This window comes from Schistocerca cancellata, chromosome 7, assembly GCF_023864275.1.
Source record: "Schistocerca cancellata isolate TAMUIC-IGC-003103 chromosome 7, iqSchCanc2.1, whole genome shotgun sequence".
Classification (NCBI taxonomy): Eukaryota; Metazoa; Arthropoda; class Insecta; order Orthoptera; family Acrididae; genus Schistocerca; species Schistocerca cancellata.
In genome coordinates, this window is record NC_064632.1 from 87,337,189 (window position 1) to 87,364,772 (window position 27,584).

At 41.9% G+C, this 27,584-nt stretch overlaps 1 protein-coding gene across 1 annotated transcript in view; it reads right to left on the reverse strand.

Annotated features, from left to right (window-relative positions):
- LOC126092396 (tetraspanin-17-like) overlaps nt 1–27,584 on the reverse strand; it is a 153,562-nt gene that overhangs the window by 14,920 nt on the left and 111,058 nt on the right. Inside the window, exons 3-5 of the mRNA XM_049907970.1 lie at nt 26,612–26,665; nt 9,822–9,908; nt 6,398–6,481 (exon numbers count right to left, since the gene is read on the reverse strand). Coding sequence (XP_049763927.1) covers nt 6,398–6,481; nt 9,822–9,908; nt 26,612–26,665 — 225 coding nt within the window. The remainder of the gene's footprint in view (nt 1–6,397; nt 6,482–9,821; nt 9,909–26,611; nt 26,666–27,584) is intronic.

A 27,584-nucleotide genomic window follows, 5' to 3' on the forward strand; every position in this document is an offset into this window, starting at 1 on the left:
TAATATCCAGAGTACCTGTCATAAGAACCGTGAGACGCATTTTCATTTGCGTATACCTCTGCTGTCTCGTTATTGCAACATGTAGCTGGAGTCAGCCTAAACAAGTACTGTTCAACACATTTTTTATAGGTCGGTTTGTTTCCCTTTACAATTTTTGAACTGATATTTTACGTGTCCATCCGACAGAGCTGTGCGATATTAGTTTTAACGGTGTGTATTAACAGGGACAGTAATAAACGAAGAACAACCAGTTGTGTGGCAGCACCGCTCTGGCCTGTGCTTACTGCAACCGCCATGCAGCAGCGCTGCTCAGTCGCTGCTGGAACGGTGATTGTTCTTCATGTTTTACCGTCCTTGTTAAAACATGTCGATAAAATGAATAACGCACTGGAGTAATTTGGGATCGCTCTATAGAATGGGCACGTAAAATTCCGATTTTGAAGTAATTTTGTTTGTCATGAGAAACAAACCGACGCTTTCAGTTGACGTTGGGCGTCATGTGAGACGTCAAATGCATAATTTGTTTGGGCTGACTCCAGCTAGACAGATATTCAGCGATCACAGGCCCTGCAGACCTCGCGCTGCTTCCACAAACTGCCTCCATTCCTTCCAGTTCTGTGCCTGGTTCCTCCAGGAGTCTTCAGTCCCCAGGGCTGCTGTGTCCTTCGCTAGGTCGTCCATCCAGCGCTGCCTTGGTCGTCCAATGCAACGTTTGTTGTTTGGTTTCCCCGCTAGTGCCATCTTCGCCTGTCTTCCATCTGGCATATGGGCTACATGGCCCACCCATTGTATTCTTTTGCTCTTTATCTTCTGTAGGATAGTTGGTTGTCGCACCAGAACGTAGCTTTTCTCATTTTTCTTCCTCCTCCATTCTCAGTTATCTAAAACTGGTCCGCTAGCCGGAGTGGCCAAGCGGTTCTAGGCACTTCAGTCTGTAACTGCGCGACCGCTACGGTCGCAGGTTGAAAGGTGGCTACACTGAGCCACAGCGCCAAAAATCGCGCCAGAGAGAGTATTGTTCCGCCGCCTCCACTGGCAGTGCGTGTTGAGAGGTAGCAGCGGGCAGTTCTTGCCGGGAGTTCTTGCCGAGCAGTCGTGGTGGACACTGGTTTTATCGGAAGTTAGAATGAGATGGGTAGTAGTGAGTGTTGTTCCATGTTGTGCAGCTATGTGATGGGAGAGATAGCAGATGTTATTCTAATGGAGATATTGTAATGATCTGAGTGCTTTTCGTCAATATAAATTAAGGTAACTAACTACTGTTCTTTATTTTCTTATTATTGTGTGTCCTGAATAATGTGCCATTACAGGTTCAGTCAACAAAGCATCTGGCTTGTGTTCTTGTATTAGAGTGTAATTCTGCTTTCCTTACGCAATTGTAGTATTTCTAATTTTCTTTTATCACGTCAGTAAATGGTATTTAAAATTTCTTGTCTTGTTGAAGAAGAACCGTGCCAGATGTGCGTTGAGTCACACTCCCACACACAGAACAGTTATACTTGTGCTTTGGTTTCGTAGGTTTTATAGTTGCTGGGGACTTAATTAATTAATGGTGTTAACGAAAATTTCATTTCATTCTTTGTTGTCATTCTATGCAGTCAGATAGCGTAACAATTAGTCGTCAGGGCCAGCCGTTTACGAGACTTGCGTAACCGGACATACAGCTACTAAAATTATTTGCATTTTCATTTTTCATTTTTATTAAGCCCCCATGCACGTGGCGACCCTGCCAGGATCGTCCCTTGGAATCTTCTGATTGGAAAAATAGTAGACAGTAGTATTGTTGTAGTAATTTGTAGTTTAGTAATTGTAGCTTGTATTGCATGTGTAGATTTGGTGATTGTCATTCTTCTATTGTTCGTTAATCGTGTTTGAAGGAAGCATTTCGTGTGATTGATATTGTTGGTGATAAAGTGTCATTGTGTATAAATTTCATATAGTGACGAGTTTTGTACATTTTGTAAATGATTACGCGGTCGATGAAAAAGGCAAAAATGATGGATAGTGAGAATGACGAAATTGTTAACATGGCGAACTCGCTAACACAGGACAACAGTGTGATGGATAATGAAGTGGAAAACAATATAATGAGTCGGGAAAATAGTCCGGAACCATTTCAAAATTTTTCTCAATCAGAAAATTCACAGAACCCGAGATTAACGACAGAAGATTCTGGAATAGTATCGAATACAGATAGCTTTATGGCTATGCAGAAGGAAGTTAGTTTTGTGGGAAATGTTAGGGGCGAAAAGAATTTCGAACAACTTAACACGGAGCAGTTGATGAGTGCAATACTAAATTTGGGATCTCGGTTAGAATCACAAATGGGAACAATGCAAACTCAGTTTAGATCTGAATTAAAAACAGATAGGGAAACAATGGCAACACGGTTAGACTCACAAAGGGAAACAATGGAAGCACGGTTAGACTCTCTAGGATCACAAATGGGAACTTTGGCAACACGATTAGAAGCTGATATGGAAACAATGGAAACCCGGTTAGACTCACGAATAGGGACATGTTTCAAAAATATGAAAGATGAATTAAAGAAAGAAATCAGAGAAGAAGTACAACCGATTTTGAATTCTCACAATAATAGATTAGTTGCAGTAGAGATTAGACAAAGGGAACAGGATAGAGAACAGGAGGAAAAAGATCGCGTGATAGTACAGAAATTTTCAGAATTAAATTTACAACGTGCACACGATAAGAAAGAAATATTTGAGAGAATCGAGGAATCCGTACCAATTGACAGAATAAATAACTTAACGCAACAGTGTGAACAGTTAACTATTAAAGGTGACAATACCGAAACGCGAGTCGCGACACTTACGGAAGACGTAAATAAACAGAAAGAACAAATAGGTGATTTATCGGAAAGAGTTGAAGAGATTTCAGATAAACTGACAAGTCTTAGTTTAAATGGGGACAAAGATTCAGATGATACAGCACCATTGCCATTTGCAGAAACCGAAGAGTACCAGAACATAAATAAGCATGTTGAAAATCAGGGAAAATTTAATGAACGCGTTAAAAGGGAAGTTGAGGCATTACGAAAGCAAGTGAAACAAATTGAAGGCGAAATTGTAGGAAAAGACGGCAAAAGAAATTTAGAATCACAGATACCAGAGGGGTTTGAAAATATTTGTATTAACTGATTTTTTGTGTATTACTGTTTGTGAAAAGTTATATGACTCTTACCTGCTCATATTCGTCATTGCTGACGTTATTGATTGAATTGTTTAACCACATGATATTTCTGTAAACTACTATGTAAAGTCACATGTATGAAATAATTTGTATTGCTTAGTGTATTTTATATATTAGGCTATTGAAAGGTCAGTGCAAAGCCAAAATTTTATCTAGTTATATGATATTTACGTATTAATATGATCTTTTATTTTTGTCTGTATTTTTTTTTTTGACGAATTTGGTGGTATTTTCACCACCAATGCTGGCAAAAATACCATCAAATTCTAGCCCGTGGAGGAAGGGCATATGAAAGGTGGCTACACTGAGCCACAGCGCCAAAAATCGCGCCAGAGAGAGTATTGTTCCGCCGCCTCCACTGGCAGTGCGTGTTGAGAGGTAGCAGCGGGCAGTTCTTGCCGGGAGTTCTTGCCGAGCAGTCGTGGTGGACACTGGTTTTATCGGAAGTTAGAATGAGATGGGTAGTAGTGAGTGTTGTTCCATGTTGTGCAGCTATGTGATGGGAGAGATAGCAGATGTTATTCTAATGGAGATATTGTAATGATCTGAGTGCTTTTCGTCAATATAAATTAAGGTAACTAACTACTGTTCTTTATTTTCTTATTATTGTGTGTCCTGAATAATGTGCCATTACAGGTTCAGTCAACAAAGCATCTGGCTTGTGTTCTTGTATTAGAGTGTAATTCTGCTTTCCTTACGCAATTGTAGTATTTCTAATTTTCTTTTATCACGTCAGTAAATGGTATTTAAAATTTCTTGTCTTGTTGAAGAAGAACCGTGCCAGATGTGCGTTGAGTCACACTCCCACACACAGAACAGTTATACTTGTGCTTTGGTTTCGTAGGTTTTATAGTTGCTGGGGACTTAATTAATTAATGGTGTTAACGAAAATTTCATTTCATTCTTTGTTGTCATTCTATGCAGTCAGATAGCGTAACAATTAGTCGTCAGGGCCAGCCGTTTACGAGACTTGCGTAACCGGACATACAGCTACTAAAATTATTTGCATTTTCATTTTTCATTTTTATTAAGCCCCCATGCACGCATCTGGCACGGTTCTTCTTCAACAAGACAAGAAATTTTAAATACCATTTACTGACGTGATAAAAGAAAATTAGAAATACTACAATTGCGTAAGGAAAGCAGAATTACACTCTAATACAAGAACACAAGCCAGATGCTTTGTTGACTGAACCTGTAATGGCACATTATTCAGGACACACAATAATAAGAAAATAAAGAACAGTAGTTAGTTACCTTAATTTATATTGACGAAAAGCACTCAGATCATTACAATATCTCCATTAGAATAACATCTGCTATCTCTCCCATCACATAGCTGCACAACATGGAACAACACTCACTACTACCCATCTCATTCTAACTTCCGATAAAACCAGTGTCCACCACGACTGCTCGGCAAGAACTCCCGGCAAGAACTGCCCGCTGCTACCTCTCAACACGCACTGCCAGTGGAGGCGGCGGAACAATACTCTCTCTGGCGCGATTTTTGGCGCTGTGGCTCAGTGTAGCCACCTTTCAAGGTTCGAATCCTGCCTCGGGCATGGATGTGTGTGATGTCCTTAGGTTAGTTAGGTTTAAGTAGTTCTAAGTTCTAGGGGACTGATGACCTCAGAAGTTAAGTCCCATAGTGCTCAGAGCCATTTGAACCATTTTTTTAAAAACTGGTCCCCATATCTTCCTCATTACTCTTCTTTCAAATATTAATAGCTTTTCCCTTTCTCGCTTAGTCATGCTCCGTGTTTCTGAACCGTACATTACTGCTGGGCGTATCACTGTGTTGTAGATTCCCATCTTAGTGTTCACTGAGATCGATTTAGAGCCAAGCGTCTCTCCGAGGGAGTGCAGGTTGCAAAAAGGACTTTGCAAATATCTGCCAAAAGACCAAAGAAAATGCGTCTGACAACCCATAGCAGAGACTCCCAGACTAATGAGGATGAACTTTAATGCGTAGTTATTTTGTAAGTGGTAATTATTCACTGACTTTGTGCTGCCACAAAATCTGTAATAATGATTTCATTGTCGATGGGACATCAAAACACAATCCTATAGTCTTTATCGTAGTTGTCTTACGCTACTCTGCATAAGACGTTACAGATGCGCTTAATAACATGCCTGAAAACATTTAACTAAAATGTTTATTATACAGTAGACTGATCGAGAACTTCCAATATGATGACCTACTGGTTCCCCACACTTAATCTCTTAGATTATGGGTTTGCGATCGAGACAAATTCGTAGTGTTTGCGACCTGCGTTAATATTGAAACATTTCTGTTAGCACATTCGCAACTAACATGGGTTTATTTGTTTTTTAAATAAAAACCGCCTTTTCTTGGTGCACTGTATTTTGTGTCTCCCAGACGCGTTTCTCCTTTTTCACTTTAAGGCATCATCAGTGGAATAGTTCTTCGCGCTTTTGGTTAGCATCTGCGTTTACTCTCATCTAGTCACTTGCTTGAAGTCGCACTACAGCTCTGTTCACGAAATATAAGCACGTTTTTATGATCCGTACTTTTTATTCCCATTTTTCATCCTGTATGCCTTTATTGTTGTCATGCACAGTCTTCTATCACTAATTATACACAGTCGCTTGAAAACTGTGATTTCAAGACGTAATTATTCTGAGTTCACTGTAAAGGCAAACAAGATAAGAAGTGGGAAGAAAAATGTTCGTATCATAAAAACAGGCTTATGTTTCGTAAATAAAACTGTAATCTGATCTCCAGCATGTGACCAGATGAGAGGAAACGCAGATGCTAAGCAAAAACGCGAACTAACCCACTACTGATGGCTTAAAGTGAAAAAAGTGAAACACGTCTGGGAGAAATAAAATACAGTGCAGCAAGGAAATGCGGTTTTTATTTACAGAACAAATATTTCTGTGCTTTTTGGGGAGGAGGCCTTCAAACAAACACGTTTAACATGGGTTTAGTTAAAAAGTTAGTGGTACTGCAAGATATTGGGATGCATCACGAGTTGCAAGACTGAGAATCACATCCAGGGTCTCCTATGATGTCAAGTTCTCAGATTTCGGTAAGCAAATTATTGAACTCTTTTTATTTAACAGTCTGCATGTGAGAGAACTACCTCGTTATCCGACTGTCACGCATCTCGGGAAGGGAAGGGCTCTTATGCTTACGTTAAAAGACACACTACTGACTCACCTGGAATGCTGCAGTGCTGATTCCCACAGCTATGAGAATTGTCGTCTCTGTTTTGAACCAAGCTTCTAACTGCAGATAGCAGCCCTGAAAGGAAAGAGAAGACGAATCATTTAATTCCTGGTTGCATTAATAATAATAATAATAATAATAATAATAATAATAATAATAATAATAATAAAATCAGTCTGCACGAAGCTATCCTAAAAAAAGTTCTATTCAAAAACCTGCTCTGACAAGCAAAGAGGTCAAAAGTAACAGGAGATTGGAGATTGCAGGCAGTATGTTGTGATCTTCGCCAAGAGCCTCCGCTCTTCTGACAGTGGGAATACAGGCAAGACAGAAGTTATGGACTGATCGATTACTTATTACCTTTGATTCACGTATCTGTTCAAAGCACCCTACGTCCGAATCACAGACCCAATCTGCGCGATAAATCTTGGTAGTCATTCACTGACATTTCAGTGTTTCTCCATTTCTCTTTCCACTTTCCTCTCTACCAGCTTATGCTTAATCTTTGGACTAGAGAGAAGCTTATGAAGTAACTTGTACAAGAAGTGACTAAGAGAATACGGTTCTAATTCCATTGTCATTTACGAGAGTTGAATGGTAGGTAATACCTTCATCGACAGCACACCTTTTAAATACGGTAGCCTGTAAAGAAACTAGTTTTCCATGCTGTACAAATACATACACATACACATCATCCCGCGGCCAGCAGCTTGCAGTAACTGACGGCTTTTCAGAATTATTTTCACAGAATTACCTATGAATTTTCTGTTATCTCGGTGAGTCTAAACACTTCTTATTACTTTCAAATATTTCCTTACCTAAAATCAACTTTCTGTTCGCACACACTTGGGCTGCACCTCGACCACACTTGACCACATGTCACCGACTGATCGACTGTCTCTCTCCACTGGCGAAATTTCTAGAATATCAGTGGTATCGCAGCCTCCGAAACTGAGCTGCTAATATCAGTTACCAATAAGAGTATTGACAACGGCAGCTTTCAAACTGTTACGGAGAGATTTCACCTCCAGCTTCCCCAACCAGGTCCACCCCACTGCTCGGATTTCTTAATAATTGGGAACTCAAATTTCATCTGAAGTCATAATGATGTCGGGAAAAGCTTGAGCTTCAGTTTCATTCCGCGCGGGGTATCCACGCGGTCTTGGGCGCCTTGCCACGATTCCCGCGGCTCACCCAGTCGGAGGTTCTAATCCTCCCTCGGGCATGGGTGTGTGTGTTGTCCTTAGCGTCACTTAGCTTAAGTAAGATTAAATAGTGTGTAAGTCTAGGGACTGATGACCTCAGCAGTTTGGTCCCATAGGAACGTACAACAAATTAATAATAATAATAATAATTCAGTCTCATGTCCGCCCTCGGTAGCTGAGTGGGCAGCGCGACAGAATGTCAGTCCTAAGAGTCCGGGCTCGATTCCTGGCTGGGTCGGAGATTTTCTCCGCTTAGGGACTGGGTGTTGAGTTGTCCTAATCATCATTATTTCATCCCAATTGACGTAGATGTCGCCGAAGTGGCGTCAAATCGAAAGACTTGCACCCGGCGAACGGTCTACCAGACGGGAGGCCCTTGTCCACGAACATTTTTATTCAGTTTGATAATGCAAGCAATATTACTGAAAATTTCAAGTCTGCGAGTCTTCATCTAAGGTATGAACATCTGTGGAACCCACTAAACAAAAATTTTCCGATAGTCAAGTAAAGCAATAAGGTGAGACATGATTTTTTTCTTAAACGCCGATTCTGTTGACTTTCCTTTTGCAGTTCATCGACTTTTATCCAACTTCTTGTTTAGCACACAATTTCAGTATACCACTTTCGCCACTTTCCGTTTCCCCAGTCTTTCACATTGCTAACAACAACAAATCAGTTTCATTCTACAGTGACTTTCAACTGGAGCAACAATGTTATATTTTAGGAATTCAACGACAGCTCGTTGCCTCAATCGCTTTGTCGAGCTTCCATCGAACTATCCGACTGCGGCTGTCGTACTAACCTCAACGATAGCTTGCGGCTAGCTGATGTTCTAACAGAGACTTCGCACGATGTGCCGAAACAATGACGTGCCAGTGCTGCCACCTATTGAGGAATGTGGGACGTACAGGCATTATTTATTATTAATCCCCCCCCTCCCCCCCCCCCGCAATTTCGCACGTGATTTTTGGTGGTAGACGTTTACATCTTTATCTATTGTCGCGAGTGTGCTCCTGTACAAAAATGGTTCAAATGGCTCTGAGCACTATGGGACTTAACTTCTGAGGTCATCAGTCCCATAGAACTTAGAACCACTTAAATATAACTAACCTGAGGAGATCAAACATATCCATGCCCGAGGCTGGATTGGAACCTGCGACCGTAGCGGTCACGCGGTTCCAGACTGTAGCGCCTAGAACCGCTCGGCCACCCCGGCCGGCTGTGCTCCTGTAGTTTGTTACAAAGTCTAGGTGAAAAAGAAAGTGAAAGGATTGTACGGCCATTGTTGGGCAGGGTTGTTCGGTCTGGTCTAAATATTTCTGTCTGACGCCACTTCGGCGACTTGCCTGTTGGTTAACATGGGATGAAATGATTAGGACAACAGAAGCAGTCAGTCCGCATGCGAAGAAAATCATTGACCCATCCGGGAACTGAAGCTGGAGCCCCACAACCAAGAGGCAGCGACACTAACCACTTTCAGTTTTCCTTTCGTTCTATCGGTGTCTTTAGTTCCATAGTGGTGCCGCATGACACTTTTCAAACGCCATCTACACTGAGTTTGTTTATTACAGAGGCTCGCAAGTCCGCTGACCGAAAAAACTGAGCTACCGTGTCGCCTCCCCACTACACCACAAGACTCGGACAGTGTACGTGGAAGTCGTGTTTGTTTGCAATGTAGCTGCGTAAATTGTAATTCAGGTGAAACTCACTTTTAGCCACAAATACCATTAAGGAATAAGGGGACTTGGAAAAGATCGTGAGAATACCCGGATCTTTGATGCGACGTCTTTGGGATGATCTGCCGGCAACTCGTGGTCTCGTGGTTAGGGTTGTTGATTCTCGATCACGGGGGCCCGGGTTCGATTCCTGTCCGGGTCGGAGATTTTGTCTGCGCCGGATGGTGTGTGTGAGTTGTTGCCATCATTTCATCAGCATCAAGTGCAGGTCGTCGAAGTGGCGTCAAATAAAAAGACATCCGCCAGGCGGCCGAACACCTCAGATGGGGTCTCCTAGTCAGTAATGTCATACGCACATTTCATTTCGCGGGATGAGCGGGATGAGCTACTACGTGGTTTACAAACAACCTTATTGCACACTTTGACAGAATTTGTGTGTAATTTACTTTGTTCCCTCTGTGTTGCTGTAGGAAGTGGCAGCGAGATGTTGTAAGTGGCAGTGAGGTGGCGAGAAGAAGTGACATGGACACTCACCCTGCTGTGCCTGGCCCCCGTCGCGTCGTTATTGTCCTGGCACGCTCGCTCGTCCACCGGGTTCGGCGTCTGCCATGGTTCCTCCACCTGTGTGTACGAAAATAGATAGTCCTATGTTAAGGTTATGAACAACACAGCAGCACAAGTGTGAAAGTATCAATAAAAAAGGACTTTTTTGGCAGTACAAAAGTGTATGTATTGGACTACTTATTTTATTTTGTGTATTTATTTCACCTGACATTAGGGTCCTCAGGCCTCCTCTTACATCTATCCAGACATCTTCAGTGAATCAGTAATTTCAATATGTTTAGTACATTAGCAATATGTAAGGGGCGATCAAAAAGTTTCTCTTCGAAGGCAGTTCAGTCAAGAATCAGTATGCCAATTAGGCAACATCGCCTTGAGCATTGACGCAATCGTTGCACCGATGCACCAGGTTGAAAATTTCCCATTGGTAAAAACTGTGAAGAACTTCGTAACTGCCTGTTGCACGTCCTCGTGGGACAGGAACCGTTGACCCTTTCACGGCTTTTTGACGTGGCCGAAGGCGTGGTAATTGCATGTAGAGAGATCAGAACCATAGGACGGGTGCCCGAGTGTCTCCAAATTGAGTTGACGTAACTTCTACGCTACGACATTGGCGACATGGGGACGTGCAATATCATAAAGCAGCAGCATTCCACATCGATGATCTTCGACAGATATGCTGGACCGTACACATTTTTCATTCTCCTTGATGTCAGCCCATGTTCGTTCTTCGTCAGTAAAAAAAAAACAACAACAGCACATTGGTGCTGTTCGGACACATGGGTAATGACGTCGCCATAGTTCATATTTCCACATTCACCGCACACACGTCCAAAAGACACGAATGTCTCACTAATCAGTCGCCTACACGTCGCCGCTTATATACCCTCATCGGACTGACGTTGCAGTGCATATCCGGTGCAGCAACGTCCTGAAACGGAAACTTTTTGATCTCCCCTTATAGGACAATAATAGTGATCTTGATAATAAAAATACGAGGCGTATTCGGAAAGTACGGTCCGATTAGGCACGAAATGGAAACCACTGTGAAAATCCGATGGAAATTTCCGCAGATGTGTGGGGCAGTGTATTTAGTGTGCATGTCGATCGTTTCACATCGCTCTTTTCAGTTCAGAGCGCAAAGTGATCACGTAGACGTGCCTGAAACAACAGTGTCTCCCAGCAAGTATGTGGATCTGGTGAGAGATTTTGCCTGAAGTTATGCAGCCCACATAACATAAATGTCTTGCCTTTCTTTCTTCAAGACAATTTTTAGCCGCATTCTGCAGGGGCAGTGAAGACTCTCCTGGAGTGTTTTCAATGGGAAGTGTCTGATCACCCACCATACAACCCTTAATTGGCTCCCTCCGTTGTTCATCTCTGCTCACCTGCACCGCTGGCTACAAAGACAACATTTTGGCACAAACAATGAAAGGCAGGCCTGCGTAGAGAATTGGTGGAAAGCACAGGCGGCTGCTTTCTGTGACGAGGTACTGGAAGGTTTGTACAACACCACGACTAGTTACAGAGGTAGCTGGAAGGTGTCGCTAACTGTTGCGAATAAAAAAACTTTTGATTTTCACTGTGGTTTTCATTTCGCGACCGATCGGATCTTACTTTCCGAACAGCCCTCTTAGTATTGAATTTACTGTGCGTAATTCAAGAAAAGTCCTTTCTTTAAATTGTATAAAGCAGTTTCCTGATTAGCTGAAGTTTTTGTCTAATGTGAGAATCGACGTCTAATAGAAATGTGTGGCAACACTATAGAAGAAATCACTGTGGAAAAGTAGTTGACAAGTCAGAGTAGAGAGAAATAATAAGTTACGATTAAGAGAGGAGATGGAAGCAAGAAACTAGAAACTGATGGGGATGAGAGAAGCTCCCTGTTGGACAGAAGTAAGACAGTTGTAATATACTAAGAAGGAAGCTACGCAAAAGATAAGATGAAGTTGTAAACTTTTCTTGAACGCAAAACTATTTTGGATAAGACGCAGATTGCAGAGTTATTTGATCAATGTTCGTCAATTAACACGAGAGTTATCTGTGAAGTAAATAAAAAGGGGGGAAAAGTTTTTTCTTGCAGTTGGTGCCACTGCTGTTTCCCATATCGAATCGACGGTAAAATTCACAAGATGCCGATTGTGGCATTCGTGACCCGTACCGATGAGCGAAAACCATCTGATGAACAGCGTGTTTGTCTATCTTTGGAATGAAATAAAGCAGTTATTCTGCGCGGCACGGATCCAGCAGGTGCTTAGCAGGTTTTTGGACGTATGTGGCACCAGATGTCTACTGCCACATGTCTCACTATTTCCGTACATTATGGGCAGGTGGTTTTAAGGCGCGTCCCAGATGTGTTCCTTTAGGTTGAAATCGGACGAATTTGATGCTGAGAGAGCTCCTCAAACCACTGCAGCACGGTTCCGGCCTTTGACACGGATAGTTAGCTGAAAGATGCCATCGTGGTCGGAGAGTACCTCAAGCATTAAGGGATGCAGGTGGTCAGCAATAATGTTCACATAGTTCACAGATGTCACCGTGTCTTCAGTTACTACCACAGTCCTAATGGAAGTCCAGGTTGAAGCCCTCACAGCATAGATGTACGTTCCTGGCGCGATGTTCGTTTCGAGCAGCCATTCAAATTCACCTGGATGACCGCGTAACCGGACACGACCGTCGACCTAGCGTAAGAAGAAACGCCATTCCTTAGACCAGACAACAAGTTTCTCTTTACCCACAGTCCAGTATTGTTCATCCCTTGCCCACTGCAATCGCAACTGACGATATCATTGCGTCAAAATGTGAGGTAGGTGTCGTCTGCTACGGAGTCCCAAGTTCGACAAAGTGCATTGAACGGTGTGCTCCGACACACATTTGCCTCCACTTTTACCGTACTCTGTCGTCATACTGTAAGTAGGCTGTTTCGGTTTTTATGCTGGTAACGCCATGTAGTGCTCTATATGAAAATCACTGACTGTGCTGTGTGCAGTCTGTGGCTGGTTTGCATTGCTGGAATTTGCTATTGTAGTGTTGGGCAGTTGGCTATTAACAGCGCATAGCGTTGCGCAGTTGGAGGTGAGCCGCCAGCAGTGGTGGATGTGGGGAGAGAGATGGCAGAATTTTGAGAGCGGGCGATCTGGACGTGTGTCCATCAGAGACAGTAAATTTGTAAGGGTAAATACATTGTTTGTTCTCTATAAAAATCTTTCATTTGCTAACTATGCCTATCAGTAGTTAGTGCCTTTAGTAGTTAGAATCTTTTATTTAGCTGACAGTATTGGCGCTCGCTGTATTGCAGTAGTTCGAGTAACGAAGATTTTTGTGAGGTAAGTGATTGATGAAAGGTATAGGTTATTGTTAGTCAGGGCCAGTCTTTTGTAGGGATTTTTGAAAGTCAGATTGCGTTGCGCTAAAAATATTGTGTGTCAGTTTAGTGTTGATCAGAATAGGTAAAGAGCGAAATGTGTGAGTACGTTCAGTTCTGCTCAGCTGTCTGAAAATCAAATAACATAAGAGGTTTATCAGCACAGTAATTCATTAATTTTTCTAAGGGGACCTTTGCAATACCTCCGACAGATCGCAGATCGTTCTGCTTCACATAGCGGACAACCCCCACCTTCTGTAATCAGTCGTTGATGTTAACGCCTTGTCGCTTGCTCGTAATTGTATCGTCCTTCAACCATTTTCTTTAGATGGTGGCGACAGCAGCACGCAAAAAGTGGACCAGTTTCGCCGTCCGCAGGTGCTGGGCCATAACAATCTGCCCTTTGTCATAGCCGAACGTGCAAGTGGTCTTCTCGTAGCTACAATGACGCCCCGCTCGTCTCTGCTCTGCTTATACTCCTTCCTTACCGTGTCAGCTGCCCGCAGTCCCACCGGGGCATTCAATCTCAAGGTAAGTAGTGGTCCTAACGTTCTGCGACAATGTGGCTAAAATCGTCTGCTCAACAGGCTATACAAGATGTGTTTATCCACCTATGACACCTTAGCTAGACGAAATCGACAGTAAACAATCTGAAACCCTATAGGAACGTATTGGACGTTCGAAATCTTTCAGTACAAAAATTTCATCGTAAATATTAATACATTCATCCACGTATGTATTCTTTTGCGCAAGAATATTACAAAAAACTACAAATTTTATATACAAAACCACATTAGAAAGCACATATATATGAGGGTTTTTTAGAAAGTAGTGAAGAGAAAAAAAGACAATTGATATGCTCCGAAAATTGGTTACTCGAGACTGCTAAGTCTCAAGATTAGACAACATTGGGAATGAAGAAATCAGAAAAATTATGTAACATAACCCCATAAACCATGGACCTTGCCGTTGGTGGGGAGGCTTGCGTGCCTCAACGATACAGATGGCCGTACCGTAGGTGCAGCCACAACGGAGGGGTATCTGTTGAGAGACCAGACAAACGTGTGGTTCCTGAAGAGGGGCAGCAGCCTTTTCAGTAGTTGCTGGGGAAACAGTCTGGATGTTTGACTGATCTGGCCTTGTAACCCTAACCAAAACGACCTTGCTGTGCTGGTACTGCGAACGACTGAAAGCAAGGGGAAACTAGAGCCGTAATTGTTCCCGAGGGCATGCACCTTTACTGTACGGTTAAATGATCATGGCGTCCTCTTGGGTAAAATATTCCACAGGTAAAATAGTCCCCCATTCGGATCTCTGGGCGGGGACTACTCAGGAGGACGTCGTTATCAGGAGAAAGAAAACTGGCGTTCTGCGGATTGGAGCGTGGAATGTCAGATCCCTTAATCGGGCAGGTAGGTTAGAAAACTTAAAAAGGAAAACGGATAGGTTAAAGTTAGATAGTGGGAATTAGTGAAGTTCGGTGGCAGGAGGAACAAGACTTTTGGTCAGGTGAATACAAAATCAAATAGGGGTAATGCAGGAGTAGGTTTAATAATGAATAAAAAAATAGGAGTGCGGGTAAGCTACTACAAACAGCATAGTGAACGCATTATTGTGGCCAAGATAGACACGAAGCCCATGCCTACTACAGTAGTACAAGTTTATATGCCAACTAGCTCTGCAGATGATGAAGAAATTGATGAAATGTATGATGAGATAAAAGAAATTATTCAGGTACTGAAGGGAGACGAAAATTTAATAGTCATGGGTGACTGGAATTCGAGAGTAGGAAAAGGGAGAGAAGGAAACATAGTGGGTGAATATGGATTGGGGGAGAGAAATGAAAGAAGAAGCCATCTGGTAGAAGTTTGCACAGAGCATAACTTAATCATAGCTAACACTTGGTTCAAGAATCATAAAAGAAGGTTGTATACATGGAAGAATCCTGGAGATACTAGAAGGTATCAGATAGATTATATAATGGTAAGACAGAGATTTAGGAACCAGGTTTTAAATTGTAAGACACTTCCAGGGGCAGATGTGGACTCGGACCACAATATATTGGTTATGAACTGTAGATTAAAACTGAAGAAACTGAAAAATGGTGGGAATTTAAGGAGTTGGGACCTGGATAAACTGACTAAACTAGAGGTTGTACAGAGTTTCAGGGAGAGGATAAGGGAACAATTGACAGGAATGGGGGAAATAAATACAGTAGAAGAAGAATGGCTTATGTTATTGTAGCTCTGAGGGATGAAGTAGTGAAGGCGGCAGAGGATCAAGTAGGTAAAAAGACAAGGACTAGTAGAAATCCTTGGGTAACAGAAGAAATATTGAATTTAATTGATGAAAGGAGAAAATATAAAAACGCGGTGAATGAAGCAGGCAAAAAGGAATACAAACGTCTCAAAAATGAGATTGATAGGAAGTGCAAAATGGCTAAGCAGGGATGGCTAGAGGGGAAATGTAAGGATATAGAGGCTTATCTCACTAGGGGTAAGATAGATACTGCCTACAGGAAAATTAAAGACACCTTTGGAGAAAAGAGAAGCACTTGTATGAATATCAAAAGCTCAGATGGAAACCCAGTTCTAAGCAAAGAAGGGAAAGCAGAAAGGTGGAAGGAGTATATAGAGGGTGTAAGAGGTATGTGCTGCCTGCGATATGTAAACTATAAGAGAATCTGAGACCAAAGAGCAGTGTTGACTGCTGTACGAACTGTGTAGCAGTTGCAGTAAGTTGTTGCTAGCGAGCAGTCGCCTGTCTGCTCTGGTCTGGTGTATCATGTTGGATGGGCCGGTCGCGGTGCAGCGATGCCGAAGCCTGAGTATTATTGTATAAGGTAAAAAAGCAGCCTCGCGCATATCTAGTAATGTTATGTAAAGTCCCATGTAAATCTTTTAAAAATGTCCTAATAATAATCTTCGTGATATAAAGTAATTTTTAAAAAAATTCATTTCAATTTAAAGAATTTACTAATTTCTTCAATCCATGATCAATCCTATTGTTACAAAAGAAAAATCAGTTGCTTCCTTTCATAAAATGACAAATCTATCGGGCAGCATTGCACAGAGCAGTCCCGGAAGAATTTTATATAAGAGCAGATATATTCGCCGTTTTTATTGAGGTAAGAATTTTTCCTTTTTTATTCAGAATGATCTTACAGGGCCATGACGCAGCGCTGCTGTCGTCCAAATTCTACCAGGTTACTGAGTTTATTTTTTATTACGAGGTTTAGGAATTTTTCTGTTTCGAGCTTACATTAAATGGGAACCAGTTTTGTTCTGAGGTTACACACAAATTAGAGTCACTATCAATATTATTTATTATATTATTATCACTATTTTTGTTGGGAGGTTACACTAAAATTAGAATCACTATCCATAATATTTGTTTTATTTAATAAAATTTTGTGGGGAGGTTACAAGTGTCTATACAAGGGTGATGTACTTGAGGACAATATTATGGAAATTGAAGAGGATGTAGATGAAGATGAAATGGGAGAAACGATATTGCGTGAAGAGTTTGACAGAGCACTGAAAGACCTGAGTCGAAACAAGGCACCGGGAGTAGGCAACATTCCATTGGAACTACTGACGGCCTTGGGAGAGCCAGTCCTGACAAAACTCTACCATCTGGTGAGCAAGATGTATGAGACAGGTGTAATACCCTGAGACTTCAAGACGAATATAATAATTCCAATCCAAAAGAAAGCAGGTGTTGACAGATGTGAAAGTCACTGCTGCAAAATACTAACCCGAATTCTTTACAGACGAATGGAAAAACTCGTAGAAGCCGACCTCTGGGAAGATCAGTTTGGATTCCGCAGAAATGTTGGAACACGTGAGGCAATACTGGCCCTACGACTTATCTTATAAAATAGATTAAGGAAAGGCAAACCTACGTTTCTAGCATTTGTAGACTTAGAGAAAGCTTTCGACAATGTTGACTGGAATACTCTCTTTCAAATTCTAAACATGGTATGGATAAAATACAGGGAGCGAGAGGCTACTTACAATTTGTACAGAAACAAGATGGCAGTTATAAGAGTCGGGGGCATGGAAGGGAAGTAGTGGTTGGGAAGGGAGAGAGACAGGGTTGTAGCCTATCCCCGATGTTATTCAATCTGTATATTGAGCAAGCAGTAAAGGAAACAAAAGAAAATTTCGGGGTAGGTATTAAAATCCATGGAGAAGAAATAAAAATTTTGTGGTTCGCCGATGACATTGTAATTCTGTCAGAGACAGCAAAGGACTTGGAAGAGCAGTTGAACGGAATGGACAGTGTCTTGAAAGGAGGGTATAAGATGAACATCAACAAAATCAAAACTAGGATAATGGAATGTAGTCGAATTAAATCGGGTGATGCTGGCGGAATTAGATTAGGAAATGAGACACTTAAAGTAGTAAAGGAGTTTTGCTATTTGGGGAGCAAAATAACTGATGATGATCGAAGTAGAGAGGATATAAAATGTAGACTGGCAATGGCAAGGAAAGCATTCCTGAAGAAGAGAAATTTGTTAACATCGAGTATAGATTTAAGTGTCAGGAAGTCGTTTCTGAAAGTATTTGTATGGAGTGTAGCCATGTATGGAAGTGAAACATGGACGATAAATAGTTTGGACAATAAGAGAATAGAAGCTTTCGAAATGTGCAGCTACAGAAGAATGCTGAAGATTAGATGGGTAGATCACATAACTAATGAGGAGGTATTGAATAGGATTGGGGAAAAGAGGAGCTTGTGGCTCAACTTGACGAGAAGAAGGGACCGATTGGTAGGACATGTTCTGAGACATTGAGGGATCACCAATTTAGTATTGGAGGGCAGCGTGGAGGGTAAAAATCGTAGAGGGAGCCCAAGAGATGAATACACTCAGCAGGTTCAGAAGGATATAGGTTGCAGTAAGTACTGGGAGATGAAGAAGCTTGCACAGGATAGAGTAGCATGGAGAGCTGCATCAAACCAGTCTCAGGACTGAAGACGACAACAACAACAACAATGTAACTGGAAGGGAACAGACTGGAAGCCACTGCGATAGACAGGTAATATTACGGTATGGCCATTTAGAACGAATGCTTAGTTACAGGAGGCCACAGAAATTGTGGAGGTGCACCCAAGTGGGTAGAAGGAGACTGCGTCGATTGCCTAGAATATGAGAAAATGTGGAAATTATTTGGTAAGTTCCTATGGGACCAAACTGCAGAGGTCATCGGTCCCTACGCTTGCACACTACTTAATCTAGCTTTAACTAACTTACGATAAGGACAACACACACACCTATGCCCGTGGGAGGATTCGAACCTCCGGGGGGGGGGGGGGGGAGGGGGTGTTGAGGGAGCCGTGCGAATACCATACCATGGCAACGCGCCTCGGCCGCGCGGCCTACATTATGGGTAACAGATGTCAAGGACGCTATTCTCATTGAGAATATCCAAGAAGGCATTATTAGGAAGGCCGTAAACTATGGAGACTGAGAAGCAAGACATGCGATTATCTGTAAATATTTTGCAAATACATATACAGGGTATTTCAAAACTCGACGGCACAACTTCAGGAATGGGAAAAAAAAGGCTGTGTCAAAATACGTCCGGAAATGCTTAATTACAGATCTATCCGACCTTCGGTTCCTACAAACAGCACTGTATGTCTGAAACTCCAGCTAGTACACTCTGGGTGCACATCAGAGGAATGTTCGAAGTGACCTCCCCCTTCCTGAGTACAAGCCTTGGTTCGTCGCCTCATTCAATTCCGTACACGATCAAAAATGCCTCGTGTTTGAAAGTTTGCCGTAGTACGTACATGGAGAGACGGTTCACCCACAACAGCAATCGAAAACACGAAAGATTCTTCGTGTCCCCACAGGTGAAATGCCAGGGGGTTGAAGGCAGGCGAACGGGGTGGCCAAGAATCGGTCCACCTCTATCTATCCAGTATTCATGAAAATGTGCATTCAGGTGCATCTGGGCAAGCAGACTGAAATGATATAAAAGACATCATTCTTATGTGTAACACTTTCTTTATTTCACTCATGTTCCTTAGCCCATCACTAACATGGGCCAACGAACATGAGTGTCTACAGACTATGTTGTTTTATGACTTATGGATACGTGTGCTCGCAATATGTAACAGCGTCTCGATGTATTTAATAGTAATGACAACGACATATAAATTTGTCAGCTCATTTCAAGCTGACATGGCGTAAAGCCACAGAAATCTGCACTTTATAACGGCCTAAGGCCGAATTGTGAAATAAAGAAAGTGTTACAATCACTGGCGTAAATATGATGTCTTTTATGAAGTTCTACATCTACATCTACATCGTTACTCAGCAATTCACACTTAAGTGGCTGGCAGAGGGTTCATCGAACCATTTTCATACTACTTCTCTACCATTCCGCTCTCGAATGGCGCGTGGGAGAAAGGAACACCTAAATCTTTCCGTTCGAGCTCTTATTTCTCTTATTTTATTATTATTATCATTTTTCCCTAAATAGGTGGTGTCAACAAAATATTTTCGCATTCGAAAGAGAAAGTTGGTGACTGAAAATGACTATGAACCCCAGGTATAAAAAGTTAGACTGAAATGAGTTTGAGTACCGCCGTGCATGAAATACAGTTGTCGACGGGATGCAAGTGGCATGACTTCTAAGTACTCAGGCAACGTATTTCACAAGAAATCTCCCTAGTTCTGCGCAGTAAGTCTCCCTGAAGGACATAGGGTCCAAACAAGAGATTACCAACAGTCGCTACCCAGATGTTGACGGAGAATCTCTGTTTGTGAAACGATTGGATGGTTGCATGGCGATTTGTGACCACACATACGTGCTGGTTACGCAAATTCTGGATTCCGTACCTTTTCAAAGTCGCCTCTCTGCGAATAAAGCTGTAAAAGCTCGGCGTCATAACCGTTAGCAGAACGTCATCCCTTGAGGATAATCCTCAGAAGCCAAGGCTTCCACACACTGCAGATGGTACGGAAACAGCACGTTTTCGCATAAATATCTTCAGACCGTCCAGTGCGACACATTCCTGTGGAATCGTAACCGCCTTGTGCTGATTCCAGGACATTCCTCCACAGTGTTGAGTAGTCCTTCCTCATCCTAGCGTGGTTTAGGTGTTGGCCGACCCCCGGTGGACGAGTGAAATTCTCGTATTCACAGAGAAGCCGAAGAATTCCATCAAATATCTTTCGGTATGGTAATCTGTGCAATGGTTAGCGCCCTTGTACAAGTGACGTGCCTGCAATACATTGCCACTCGCTAAACCGTGTATGTGATTCATTGTCGCCTGCTCTTGGTTGGTGTACATTTCCAGACTGCAAACCAAGGGAACAGGAAATTACAAACTACCCCACGCACGCCTTCGATAATGGCTCCGGATACGTGTTGACCTTCCTACTCACTTCAGAGGAGAATGCACACCGCAACTACTTACTACGGATATGCCAGCAGCTACGAATTTAGGTTGCGCTCACCGACTTCATATGCGCATTCTGAAGGATATTCAGGCTCATATCACACAGATTCATAATTTGATTACTTGTGTAACCCTTTTAACCGGTATCGCATATTTTTCTCTAGCGAACAGTACTTGTCAGCACGCACTGCGTAACAGTAGCATGCTCGAGTAACTATGCATTTACGGACCCATGTTGACATAGCCTTATTTTCTTCTTCTTGTGTGAGGGATCCACTGCTGAAGTTCTGCCGTCGAGTTTCGAAAAACCCTTTGTATTGATAAATTTCTGCATTCTCACACGGATTTCTTATAACAGTGTTAGAGATTCTGATAACTTCGCAACCTTTTCCTACCAGTCCTTCTTAGTACAGTCACTATTCGAGTTGTAAATTTCAACACGTTATGTCACCTGTAAGACTTCCCGCAACATTACTATCATATAATGATGGTATCAAGCATTCATAGAACACTGGGCTATAGCAGGTATGACAGGGGAAAGATTCTGAAATGAAATCAATATTCCAGACCTGACTCAATTACGTGGATATAAACTTTTCAGAAACTTAAACTGCCAATAACTGAAACAAGATACCTGCAATCATTCCTAATATGCAAAGATAAAGAAAGCGACTGATACATGTTACAAGTTCATTCAACCTGCTACATTTTCATGTAGTCTTCCGCAACCGGTGTCATGATTATTAAAATTCTTCTGCCTGTTCTACCACGTCATTGTACAAAATGCTGTAATCATAAACCTAAGCCGGCCGCTGTGGCCGACCGGTTCTAGGCGCTACAGTCTGGAGCCGAGCGACCGCTACGGTCGCAGGTTCGAATCCTGCCTCGGGCATGGATGTGTGTGATGTTCTTAGGTTAGTTAGGTTTAATTAGTTGTAAGTTCTAGGCGACTGATGACCTCAGAAGTTAAGTCGCATAGTGCTCAGAGCCATTTGAACCATAAACCTAAATCCAACGTTTCGACCATATTACAACGGACTTCCTCGAGCCAAGACTGGATGAAAGGAGGCTCTATTTGTGGCATATGGTCGGTGTCAATAAATCATATTTTTGAAACTTTATTGGCCCTAGGATATAACAGGCTAGTCGTGACGGAAGGAGGAAGACAGGTCCCCTGCGGCTGTCTGGCCCGTGCGCTGGCGACAGTGTCCGGTGGGTCTGCTCCCCCACGACAGCTCGCGGCCATTGGACTGGCACGGCCGGCAGCCGGGACGTCGGAAGTTTGCAGCCGCCCTCTCTGCTGAAGTTGTCAGGCTGCACAGTAATTTCAATCGCGTCTCCAGATATGACGTATTGACACTGATTGTCTGCAATAAATAGAGTCGCCTTGAAACGCGTATGTATTCAGTAAGGTGCGTTTACACTGCTATTTGTATCGGCACATGTATGAGATACATGTATATGCGACTTTGCGACATGTATCGCGACTTGTATGAGTTGACAAGTATCAACCTCATACATATATGAGCGTGCGTTTACACTGGTTGATATGTATCACTGTGCGATAGCTTTCGACGACGATTTGGAAGATTTCACATTTTTATGTGCTGGTACACTTGCTCTTTTGGAAGATGATAGGAAGAAAAGGCGGAGGAAGCGTAGATGGTGGCAGAGGGAGTTTCTCGCGAATTAACGCTAAAGGATGGCGCATATTTTAGAAATTATGTTAGGATGAGTATGGAGGATTTCCGCGGTTTGTTATCACTTGTGGCTCCTCTTGTGTCCAAAACCAACACAAACTTTCGGGAAGCGATTCCACCAGAGGATCAGTTGGCAGTAACACTCCGTTTTTTGGCCACTGGGGATTGCTCTTGAAACTAAGATTTCATTGCAAAACATTTGCATTGTCGCGCGATTGCTAATGCCAACGTCTCACACACGATTGTCGGCATCCGTTGTCAACATTATCACGCGAGGCCGCCGGAATAATAGCAAAAAATTGATATACGTGCCAGATGCATGAAAAAATTATAGAATGTATTACATACTCTGATATATATAAAACTTTTACCTTCACTTCCTGGAATAAAACTTGCTCAATGGCCTCGCAAACACGAAGAATAATGTTGCATATGGCATTTTTTGATGTTCTATGCAGATACATTAACGTCGAAACGATAGTCGGCACCTCCAAAACTCAAACAGCATGCGCTAATCGTCAAAATAAGCGGCAGGCGACAAGACGACAGGAAATGATAGTACTGCGCATGCGCGAGTTCAAATGTCGCTCATACATGTCGCGTATATGGCCAAAAAGCGATATACAAAATGTATACGCGACATGTATGAGCTCGAGGGTCCGCATACAAGTTCCGTGAATTTTTGTATGAGGTGATGTATCGCGACATGTCAAATTGACATGTCGCTCATACATGTCGCGATACATGTATCCCAGTGTAAACGTACCTGTACAGCGATGGTGAGCCATGAGAGAATCTCTGACCAGAGAGTTACTTATCGTTGCTAGTCTGCGCAATGCTGCTTCATTACCTTATTTAAAAAATATACCTCGTCCTGAATCCCGACCATAGAGCCATGTCGACGCCCGCCGACTCCTCACACACAACTGCGACTGTCTCTCGCGCGCTACTAGTACTGACTACTACTCTCCAACTGAACTGAACTCTCACGCAGTCAAGCGCAGACTAGCAACGATAAGTAACCAGAGAGTTACTTATCGTTGCTAGTCTGCGCTTGACTGCGTGAGAGTTCAGTTCAGTTGGAGAGTAGTAGTCAGTACTAGTAGCGCGCGAGAGACAGTCGCAGTTGTGTGTGAGGAGTCGGCGGGCGTCGACATGGCTCTATGGTCGGGATTCAGGACGAGGTATATTTTTTAAATAAGGTAATGAAGCAGCATTGCGCTCATCTGATAATGTAATGGATCTTAAGTGTAATTAATTTGTTCAAGAATCGCCCCAATAATAATTTTGTTTTCAAACCAAGCATTGTAACAAAACAAACATTTTATTGAAAGAAAATTTCTTTTGCTTTTCCTCCAACAATCAATTTATCACGCTGGTTATTGCACAGGGCCTAAGGTTAGCGCAGCTGGCCTTATAAAATTTATCAGGTTTAGAATAACGTTAATTTTGTGGGGACTTAACATTTTGCACATTTTTATTATCATTGACTTTTATTACTGTGGGAAGCTGACATATGGGATTATTTGCATTTTTTTTATTCAATTCATATCATTTAATAATAATTACGGGGAGGTTACACTTGGCTCTATGTCCATTGACATTTAAAATATATTCTTTTACATTTTTTGTGGGGAGGTTACAGCCTTTCCGCCACCAAAACCAGTCTTGCCCCGAGGGAAGCCGTTGTGATACGGTCGAAACGTTGCTTTTTAAGTTCGTAATTATAGCATTTTATACAACGGCGCTCTACAACATCCAGAAGAATTTTAGTAATCACAACATGTTTCATTATTTCATAAAACATAGTGATCCTTAAGTTGTAATATCGGTGACTGGCACTTAGGGCCACGAGTTACTCACCCCTATCTCACATAAGACTGCTTAGGAAAACTGTGTGGTGGTTAAAGATTTATTATAACACTGTGAATATTTTGTTTAACAGTCTGCGAAGTTATACGTCGACTTACTCAGTTTTTCTCTTTTGTAAGAGATGCCGTATCCTTTTTAGACTGGGCGAGGTGGCGCAGTGGTTAGCACGCCGGACTCGCACTAGAGAGGACGACAGTTCAAACCCGCATCCGGCCGTCCTGATTCAGGTTTTCCGTGATTTCCCTAAATCGCTTGAGCCAAATGCCGGGATGATTCTATGAAAGGGCACGGCCGACTTCTTCCCCGTCATTCCCTAATCCGATGGGACGGATGACCTCTCTGTTTGGCCCCCTCCCCCAAAACAGCCAACCAACCAATCAGGATTAGTGAAGTATCTTAAGCACTGGTGGTCCGTTATTAATGTTGAATACTGTGGGTCAGCTTTGTAAAACGTTATGATAGGATGTGCGACAGCTAAGAGTTAAATGTAAAGTTTTCAACACTTGACCATTTTGTAATGACTATCTTCAGTTGCTAGTATACTGAGCAGTGAAGATTCATCAATAAATATCGAATGACGTCTATAATGCGAATTCATTTCAAACGATCTTGCATCACTGTATTTAGCGATCGAAGTCCTTGTTAATTCTGTACCTCAACCCCTGGACGATATTAACCGCAGCCAATGAACACTGGAGCTAAGTACTTATTTCCGTATGAACTGAGAAAAGACCTTGTTATCATCTGTAACATAACGAAGACAGACGACACCGTAGCACAGGCAGAAGACTCTTCCAAGAAGCCATATGACATTAGTTATTTGTGTAAGCAAGGGTCATGCATGTTTCCCTGCGCCCCTCAATAGGATTGGAGGGACAGGCTCTTCCACGTCGATGGATATATTTATTATTCCGTTCTGGGATGTTCTAAATATGCTCCACACTAAAATAAACCCTGCCAAAACTTCGCATAAATATGGGTTTCCTAGCCAAAAAATGTTAAAACACTACTGACTGAGAAAATCCTGTCAATGAACTGTTTAACGGCACTTTATCTACAAGAAGCGGTTATATCTTGCTGATATACCAGATACAGAGATTTGTAATTTCATCTACCTGTAAATGGCTGTATACTTGAAATTCAACAGCCATGGCTAACCTTAATAAGTAATTGTAAGGGCTGTACTGTTTCCAGCAAAAAACCAAAGAAATTTGTAAAGGTTTTTTTTTAAATTACCGCTGCCAGTTACAAAATTTGTCAACTATTGTATTACTTATTTATATAGCGACATGTTTCGAGGGTTATACTTCATCTTCAGGCTATATGGCATTACAAAAACAACTTTACAGTAAGGTCATACTGATGTTACATAGTCTTTTCGTAAATGCTGTAGTCATCTTTGTTCTTCTTATGACCACAGCATTTACGAAAAGACTATGTAGCATCAGTATGACCTTATTGTAAAGTTGTTTTTGTAATGCCATTTAGCCTGGAGATGAGGTATAACCCTCGAAACAAGTCGCTAAATTAATAAGTAATATAATAGTTGACAAATTTTGTGACTGGCAGCGGTAATTTAAAAAAAAATTACATATTTCTTGAGACGGTCACGGTCGAAAAATAGTCAAAATGGCTTCAAATTCATTCACCAAATAAATAATTTTAAAAAGAATACAGGATACCACGTTCAGACTATTGCGCTCAAAAACTCTTGTTCCAAAGTGCAGTGGCAAATAACTGTCCCTCTGAGTGCGAAATATGTGTTGTGATAAGAGTAGAAGACGGCTTCTTCTCCAGTAATGTGACCAGTGAGGAATGCTGGGTAGCTCCCTGTCCGCCAGACGATAAGCGAAAATCGTGGAATGACACCTCACATACTCTATTTCAAAGAATAAATTCAAAATATTTTTAATAAGAAGTAACGCATCACCAAGTTTTGCGTCAGAAAAACAACATTTCACCTATAATTACTGCCTTGAGGACACTGCCAACATTAGTGTATAACGCTAAATGAAGCAAAAACTCCTACAAAGTAATGTGGCTAGAGTCCGCCACTGCACATGGCAAACACAGAGTCTCTTGCACTTCTTGAGCTGTGAGGTTTTGGTGAATCTATCGTACGAAACTTGAGAAGAAATAAGGCAGAATGGATAGATAACATATTTATCACAACAAAAATATTAGTCGGGCGAGTCTTACTAAAGCGGCCAATTAGTGGTCAGTCTGTTATCGCTGCTCAGTTCTAACCCGCCTGAAAACGCCAACACTCGCAGAAATGCACGCGCTACATTTCACGCCGTCTGGAAAGTAGACTACACATCTTCTCGCATTAAACACGCTTTCACGTTTGTAAAACATCGACCGACATCTGATACGCAAACGATTAGAAAAGTTATTTTAATTTTGCTTACCGTTCCGCTGAACGCCCTGGAGACTACGCTGATAGGACTTCCGGAATTAGTCGTCTAAAACAAAGACAAAAATAAATATAGAGCATTAGTGACAGTATCCAATTATCAACGGGAACGCAGCAACACATTATGAACACAAATTAAAATCATATTTGTGGTCTCGTCAACTGGAATTTTTGCTGTTTTAGATCGTCAGGGTTTCAACGTTACCGTTGTACATAGTACAGCACTGCACAGGGAGTTCAGAACTTGACATTACAAGCTGCTAGGATCTACAAAGGGGCAGGATAGACAATTATTTCAGGAGGCACCTACAACGAGAGGTATATCCTCTTCGTGTTGCAGGATAAGGCATATTAAACATAGCGTTCCACTCCTCTGTGTTTGCTTAATGTAAGACTATAGTAATTCGCAGACACAGTGTTAATTACAACGTGTATATCGAATTAACCAAAGTTAAGACTAGCTTTGGAATGAGCACAAAATTTTTTTGAGATTAGATACTTTACACATCAGTTCTCAGAGATTTTAAAATTCGTCAGAATTTCATTTGTTTTATTCTGACTATAATCGAATAATCGTCTTGAAAGATTCAGCAACTGTTTAGACAATTAAGATAGTTCGCGTTTATTGTTCCGTCTCAATTGCACGTTTTTAATTAGATTACGTGTTTCTATCATTCTGAATCATCTCCAGATGATTTACATCAGCAGTCTGTCTTGTCTACTCAAAGCCACATATCAGAGTATCCTGATATGTAGTTCTGAGTGGATAAAACGGGTTGCTGATGCAACTACATAGATCTGAGTACTTTGATATGTAGTTCTGATTGGATAAAACGGTTTGCTGATGCAACTACTTAAATCTGAGCACTCTGATCTGTGGTTCGGAGTAGACAAGATGGGTTACTGATGCAAGTAATTAGATTTGAAGATCATCAATAGTGCTGGAAAAATGTAATATAATTAAAAAT